This window comes from Ctenocephalides felis, unplaced genomic scaffold (assembly GCF_003426905.1).
Source record: "Ctenocephalides felis isolate EL2017-DRISC unplaced genomic scaffold, ASM342690v1 CF-g0.4_SCAFFOLD_01492, whole genome shotgun sequence".
NCBI classification, from domain to species: domain Eukaryota; kingdom Metazoa; phylum Arthropoda; class Insecta; order Siphonaptera; family Pulicidae; genus Ctenocephalides; species Ctenocephalides felis.
This window is the reverse complement of record NW_020537646.1, coordinates 11,125,432-11,132,847: the sequence shown is the minus strand read 5'-3', so window position 1 is coordinate 11,132,847 and position 7,416 is coordinate 11,125,432. Positions and strand designations below refer to the sequence as shown.

General features: G+C 26.6%; 2 protein-coding genes across 2 annotated transcripts; both read left to right on the top strand.

Moving 5' to 3' along the window:
- Positions 1-139: 139 nt before the first annotated feature.
- On the top strand, positions 140-3,078 carry LOC113370668. Its single transcript, XM_026611363.1, has 6 exons — positions 140-203; positions 556-634; positions 1,023-1,203; positions 1,876-2,003; positions 2,512-2,687; positions 2,768-3,078. The coding sequence occupies exons 2-6, from the start codon at positions 559-561 to the stop codon at positions 2,990-2,992; spliced, it is 786 nt and encodes a 261-aa protein (XP_026467148.1). The 5' UTR covers positions 140-203; positions 556-558; the 3' UTR covers positions 2,993-3,078.
- A 953-nt stretch (positions 3,079-4,031) lies between these two features.
- On the top strand, positions 4,032-6,052 carry LOC113370708. The gene is made up of 6 exons (XM_026611401.1): positions 4,032-4,072; positions 4,395-4,482; positions 4,558-4,738; positions 5,299-5,426; positions 5,507-5,682; positions 5,761-6,052. The coding sequence occupies exons 2-6, from the start codon at positions 4,398-4,400 to the stop codon at positions 5,983-5,985; spliced, it is 795 nt and encodes a 264-aa protein (XP_026467186.1). The 5' UTR covers positions 4,032-4,072; positions 4,395-4,397; the 3' UTR covers positions 5,986-6,052.
- The last annotated feature ends 1,364 nt before the right edge of the window (positions 6,053-7,416 follow it).

Below are 7,416 nucleotides of genomic sequence, written 5' to 3'. Positions count from 1 at the left end.
TATGATGGCATTAATTATATTTTAAGAAAGATTTAATCTCAATCTATCATTTTTAATCCATTTTATTTTTAATCCTTTATCTGATAATCCGTAATTTTATCTTATTCGTCACAATTATAAGTTTTTCAGGTACTTATAAAGAGCTTGGAAGATGCAAAAGATCCATATACTTTTAGTGATCCAAAGAGTGTAAACAAAATCAGGTGAGATGAGAATTTGGACCCAGAAATATTAAATACAAATTTACTTAATGCTAAATCATATTAACGACAGTTTATAAAAAATTAAAGAACGTTAACCTTTTACAAATTTATCAAGTTTTTAATAAAAATTAATCAATATTTGTATTCTATATATACTATTATTCACTAGCAAGAATATTACTAAAAGGCATCCCAATAGTTGTTCTATTCTAGTTTGTGACATAATTTTTTATTACAAGTAAATCCCAGGGCAATATTTTCATCTAGTTGTGATAATATTTTAACGTTGTGCCCGAAAGTAAAATTATTTGAAAATAAAATTAATTTGATTATTGATACAATTTTTTTTTAGAAAATGAAAACCGCAGTGTTTCTCCTCGGCTTCTTAGCTGTATTCGCAGCAGCCTATCAGGATCATAAAATCGATGCATGTAAGTGTAACTTTATTTATAATTTGAAATAATATTACTAAATTTTATGTGGAATTTCCTATTAAACTGATATATTATGAATTATAAATGTTATTAACAGTAATAAACCCGAAATTAAATAAAAGAAAGAAGAATTTACAGTATCTACTATCTTCTACGTATTACTGCGATAAGTCTTTGATGCAAATATCTTGAATTTTTTTGTAAAATTATTACTTTTCAAGTTATCAAAGTATTTAATGTTAAGCGAGTAGTTGCATTAAGAATTATGACTGTGTAACCAGTATTGAAAAAAAAGGGGAAAAACAAACAAGCAAGCTATTGTACCCAATAGCCTTTTTATTTTTTTATATATTGACTAGAAAATAATAATTCTATTATATTTTAGTGGTAAAATACACAAAATTGCGAGGTCTTAATAGAGGAGCCCTCGAAGATCAAGTATTTGCTCTCGTCGATTGTCTTCGCAAAATCTTACGCGAAGGTGGAGAACTCACCGGAGGAAAAATTTTGGATCCTTTGGATTCCGAGCATGTGGATGTTAATGTCACAATCCCAGAACAACTTAGGTAAGTTAAAACTCAATCAATAATAGAAAAATTTGGTAATTTAATTTTGAGCAGTTAATTTAGGTAGAATATAAAAACATTTTTATTAGCCAAATGATTGCAATTGTTTTTTAAATAAGGTAAAATTAAAATAAATACGTTAATGCCACTCATATGTGTCTGACACTAAGAAGTTCTCTACATAGACCATGTCAGATAAATATTTCTGACATACGTGATTTAAAGCTAATAGAAGTTTTAATATAGAGCCATGTAAGTCTATATGTGTGTGTGTTACATAAAAAATAGTGCTTTCCAGAAATTTTGGTAAAAAAAATTTCTTTGATACATTTTTAACTAATTTATCTAATAAAGTTGCTGTGGTCATTATGAAAAATGTTCTAAATATTAATGTGTCGATTAACGTATTAATGTACATTTTAGAATAAAAATAATATATTTGATGTTAAACCATATGTGTGAGTGTTTAACATAAAAAATAGTGCTTTTCAGAAATTTTAGTAAAAAAAATTTCTTTCATACATCAAGTTTCTTTGATACATTTTTAACTAATTTATCTAATAATGTAGCCGTGGCCATCGTGATTTTTTTTAATATTAATGTGTCGATTAACGTGTTAATAATACATTTTAGAATTAAAATGATGTTTTTGATGTTAAACCATTTTTTCAGTGTTGAAGGCGCCCTTGACAACCTACATGTAGATGGACTTTCAAGCTTCAATCTCACAAGCTTGAAAATTAACATTATTTTAATGAAAGTAGATTACAGTCTCACCATCGATCACATTAAAGCTAAAGGTTAGTAAATTATATTAAATATATATTCATTACGTATAATTTGTAAGTGGAATATTTAAGGTGTAATTTTGATAATGCGTATAAACTATTTCTCATCAAAATAAAACGATTGCACAAAAGATGCATGAACGTACTACATACTAACAAGGAAACCCTCAAGTTTACTCTTCTGGGATTTTGATGAAACTTCGCATGGTGATAGAGTTGATAGTCAAACCAAACCCCATAAAATATTATAGGCCTATGAGCAGTGGTTTAGACTATAATACTTTATGCGGTTTGGTTTGACTGTCAACTTATCACCATGAGAAGTTTCATCAAACTCCTAGAAGATTTACCCTCTCAGGAATAGATTAGACAATGTATAACAAAGTTGCTTCTAGTAATTATAGACAAATATATTATTTTCATACATTTTTATGGCATATTTGTTCAAAACGGAGTATTATGACTAATTAAGGTATTAGACATTCATTTATATATTATGTTTTTTTTATTATTTTTTTAGGTTTGTACGACCTCATTGCAAACTTGGTTGCAGCTGACCCATTATTCGGAAAAGGACCTTTCGATATTCAATTAAACCAAATCACAGCATCCGGACATATCAAATTGCGTTTGAAAAATCTTACATACGTTGAATTAGCAGAATTAAAACTTTTGCTCACTGTTGGAGATATGAAGGTAAACATAAAGTTATTTATGTAGTAGCTTCAACTATAAAGTTTGCGGATCTCTTATATTTCCTAAATTTTATATTTTAGTTCGCTATCGATGGAATAATGAACGACCCAGAACTCACAAGTGAAATCAACGCTTTCTTAAACGAAACTTTACCAGAATTGATCAAAGAAAACCAAGAATTAATTTCCAATACCGTAGACTCAGCTGCAAAGGATCTTATCAATCCAATTTTGAGCCAATTCACTCTTCAAGAAATTTTGGACATGATCGGTGGAGCTGGAGGTGAGGGCGGACTCGAATGCTAATTTAAATAACAAATAAAAAATTATTAAATTTTCAATTAATAATTTATGATCAGCTACTATGTATCTATTTTTATTGACTGCAATAAATATTTTATAATATATACATATGCTTTTTGTGTTAAATAATTTATTACGATTCAATTGCTTCTTCTGATTTTTTAATTAGAATATTTTTTAAGCCTATTAATTTTTTTCTAAATTAAAAATCTTTCAATATGATGTATTAATAATTTGAATTAATATATTTGAATACTTCTTTAAAAAATTAGTAGATGTAACGTATATTTGGTAAGATTGCAATATCATACAATTTGTCACTAGTCATCTTAAGAGAATATAAAAAATATTGAAGTCATTGAAGGAGAAAAACTAACTTCAATGCATAAAAATAAATATTAAATTTTTAACATATATTAAAATGCATTTTATTTTCAATTTCAGTTATTTAAACTTACAACTAAGAAATGCTCATCGTCTTTGTATCACAAATCTATTTTAAAACAACATTCATGTATGTTTAATTTAACATAACTTCTTATTTTCATGGTGAAATTTTTTATTCAATTTCTAATAATATTTCATAACTTTTCTCAATTATTAAAAATAAACAGTTTAAGGAATATTAGGTAATTTGACCAATATATCAATTACAACAAGGCACTATAATTTTAGCATTAATGACTATAATTTAGACTTTTATTTTGGTTTCAACAATATTAAATAGGAAATCTGTCAATAATCGTAAACGTGATGATAATAAATTAAAATAATAAATTAAAAATTGCAAAACATTCTTTCAATCTCGTTTACGCAAACTCGTACAAAATTCTAACTTATCTTAGGACGAAATTTAATTTTTGATTTGTAAATAATGCTATCGTTCAATTATCATAAATCTGGAATTCGATTACTTAAATTGCCATAGTAAAAAACTGTTATCTTCAATGATTTTATTTATTATTTTTGATACGATACAGAACATTTTATCTCAGTAATCTAAATCATTGTTATAAAAACTTATAAATTGATGGAAAATATCAGATGTTCGGTTAGTGGGTTGATAAGTGTATTTGAATCAAGGTGAGTAATTAATGAGAAAATTAATTATATATATATATAATTTTAAAATTTTTTCATCAATATTATTATTTTATAATGCCATAGTCTTATTATTTTTTTAATGGATATTTAAACCAATCATCAAATTGGTACTTAGACTTTTAAAAATCAGTGCATTCATTTTATAACAAGTTGGTCCACGTGATAAAGAAGCAGCCATTTACAAATTAATAAAATAAATTTTGATGTAATATTACTATTACTTGTATTTAAAGTTGTGTTTAAAGATAAACATTATAAAATATTATTCATAAATTATGTATCAGTAATATTTTTCATATAGAAAATGAAATTGGCAATCATCATTCTCGGCTTCTTAGCCGTAGCTGCTTCAGCTGGACGAGTTTCTTTAAATCGCGATGTCAGTTCTTGTAAGTATTATGGATTGTTTAAATTAGAATTATTTTGAATATATTCAATATATGTATTTTATTATTTTTTATTAGTGGTAACTTATTCAAAACTTCGTGGTCTTCAAAGAGGCGCACTTGAAGACAAAATTTTAGCTATTGTAGAATGTTTGCGAAAAATTTTGAGAGAAGGCGGTGAACTGACCGGAGGAAAAGTTTTGGACCCTCTGGACGCTGAGCATTTGGACACCAATTTTGAAATTCCAGATATTGCAACGTAGGTTATACATTCCACCTATATTTCATTTTAATTTGCATTTTCATATTAGAAATATTAAATATTTAAAACTTCACTTAAATGAAAAATACTGACCCTAAAATATATTTCTCTACGCATGCTAGTATATCGATTATCATCAATAAAAAAAGATATGCTATTTATCATAAGATAATATTGATTGCCATACTAATTGCTATAATTAAGAAACATATTTCTTTCTTTTATGAACACTTAATGATGATTTATGCTTCCGTAGCATTCACCAGAAATAGCTATTTTTATTCGAGCTTTTCACACACAGGTTTATACAGGTGTTAAACACACACATACACACAGGTGTGTATATGTGTGTATGTTTATGTACATATATATACGATATATCAAGTAGTTAGTTAACTTCAAATTTAAATTAACCATACTCCTGAAACAATATTTTTATGTTAACTCAGGTCTCAGAGTATTATCACTATTATTTGTATCATATAAACATATTCATTTATATTTAGCAATTAAATTAAACTTTTCACTCTGTCGTTAAAATCTAATATTTTTTATAGGGTAAATGGAGGTCTTGACAATTTGCATGTTTCTGGATTATCAAGCTTCAACTTTACTTCCCTTAAATTAAATTTGGTTTTGCTGAAGGTTGACTACAATGTAACAATTGAACAAATCAAAGCCACAGGTACCAAAAATTTTCAGAAATCTAATATTCATTAACATTTTATATTTATATTCATAAAATTTAAATCTTTTTGTCAATAGGTCTGTATGATATTGTTGGAAAATTGGTCAATCTTGTACCAATTAGTGGTAAAGGACCCTTCGATGTCCAATTAGACCAGATCACAGCTGCAGGTCATATTAAATTACGTTTGAAAGACCTTACATATCTGGAATTAGCTGAAGTAAAACTTTTGCTTTCTGTTGGAGCAATGAACGTAAATATTTGAATTTTTTTCTAACAAATTATATTTACCAAAAATAAATTTTCCTAAATATTAAATATCTATTTTTAGTTCCAAATCGATGGTTTAATGAACAACCCAGACCTCAGCGAAATGATCAACGCAATTTTGAATGACGTGCTCCCTGATTTATTAGTTGAAAATCAACAAAATATTTCCACTGGTGTAGATACTATTGCCAAACAAATCTTAAACCCAGTTTTAAGTAAATTGACATTGCAAGATATTTTGGACATGATTGGAGGAGGTGGCGGAGAAGGTGGACTTGTGTGCTAATTTTTGAAAATTCATTACGCTTATTTAAAGTTAACGCATATATTATAATATGTAGTTACACTTAACGACCAAGAATTGTAATTATAAGAAAATTAATAAATAATCGAATCATTTTTATAAAAAACCTATATTTATTTATTTTTTAATTGAAAAGTGTTTCAAAATCATTGCCAAAATATCTCCAAAATATATAAGTGTATAACTTTATATTATTAAATATTGTTTTATAAAATTATTAATCAGCAAATTAGCGCTTTTATCAATATCAGGGAAATGATTAGTTGCAATGCTGACGTGCATTCATATTTTTTAATAATTATGTATACAGATTTAACAATTAAAATTTTAAATAATTATTTTATAGATATTTACAAAAACATCAATAATATATTTTTTTATGAAGTAATTAAAAATAAAATATAATAATATAATTTTATTTCGTAAATATCGTATGTCCATCTAGCATCGAATGAAAACATCTCGTCAAGAATAACTAAACTTGAATCGAATCTTGGATAGGATTTTTTCTGTTACTTTTTGAATAATTTTTATAATTGTAATTTACATAAAATACGACTTTAATGTTAGATCAATATTATATTTTAGTTATAGTACTTATTATATTATGCAAAAAATGTTATTCAAATAGATTAGTTATTTTTTGAACCGATGAGATTTTGAAAAATTGTTTACGAAATTATTTTTTTAAACGATATTTTTAACAAAGAAACAATTCTACCACTTATTTAGAAACGGCTCAGTTCCTTAAAATTCCTTAAAATAGTTAATAAAAATTGATTAATTGCGAAGAAACGGCCCGACGAATCTTCACCGAAAACTGTTCTGAATATTCAAAATGGGTGCAGTATTTTGACGAAAAGATAGACAAAAGATTTTTTCTGGCAATTTTTTAGAAACAGCTTGGTCGATCATCTCCTAAAACTAATCAGCGCTAGACCTTATGAAGTTTCATCTTCTTTAATATTATAAGCCAGTTTTCAATAAAACGCCAACCAAAAGTCAAATTTTTGCTTATACTTCAACACAAACATTCATATAAACTCCCACAGAACTATTCCAATCTTGGTCTCAAACAATTCACTTAAAATCATCAATCATCAGGAAAACAAATTTAACGAGTCACCTTTTCTGGAACGTTTTTCAGGAAGTTAAAACAATTTAATTTGTTTAAATTAGATAAGATTCAAGGAGGTTGAATCAACAAATAAAAAATTTTAGATAACGACCAAGAACTTAATTCCGAATAAATAAATTCAAGATACCAGGACGATGGTCCTGTAATTTTGGTTCATTTAGCAACACACACATTGATACAAACTCTCACAAAACTATTCCAATTTTGGTCTCAACGAATTCACAGTGACTTAAAACATCGGGAAAACAAATTTAACGTCTCGCCTTTTGTGGAAC

What these genes read in the sequence shown, in the direction of transcription:
- LOC113370668 (XM_026611363.1), top strand. Translation starts at nt 559, where the DNA reads ATGAAAACCGCAGTGTTTCTCCTCGGCTTCTTAGCTGTATTCGCAGCA. An exon ending in GGATCATAAAATCGATGCAT is followed by an intron (nt 635 to 1,022) that starts GTAAGTGTAACT and finishes ATTATATTTTAG; the next exon opens with TGGTAAAATACACAAAATTG. An exon ending in CGATCACATTAAAGCTAAAG is followed by an intron (nt 2,004 to 2,511) that starts GTTAGTAAATTA and finishes TTATTTTTTTAG; the next exon opens with GTTTGTACGACCTCATTGCA.
- LOC113370708 (XM_026611401.1), top strand. Translation starts at nt 4,398, where the DNA reads ATGAAATTGGCAATCATCATTCTCGGCTTCTTAGCCGTAGCTGCTTCA. An exon ending in TGAACAAATCAAAGCCACAG is followed by an intron (nt 5,427 to 5,506) that starts GTACCAAAAATT and finishes TTTTGTCAATAG; the next exon opens with GTCTGTATGATATTGTTGGA. An exon ending in TTTCTGTTGGAGCAATGAAC is followed by an intron (nt 5,683 to 5,760) that starts GTAAATATTTGA and finishes ATCTATTTTTAG; the next exon opens with TTCCAAATCGATGGTTTAAT.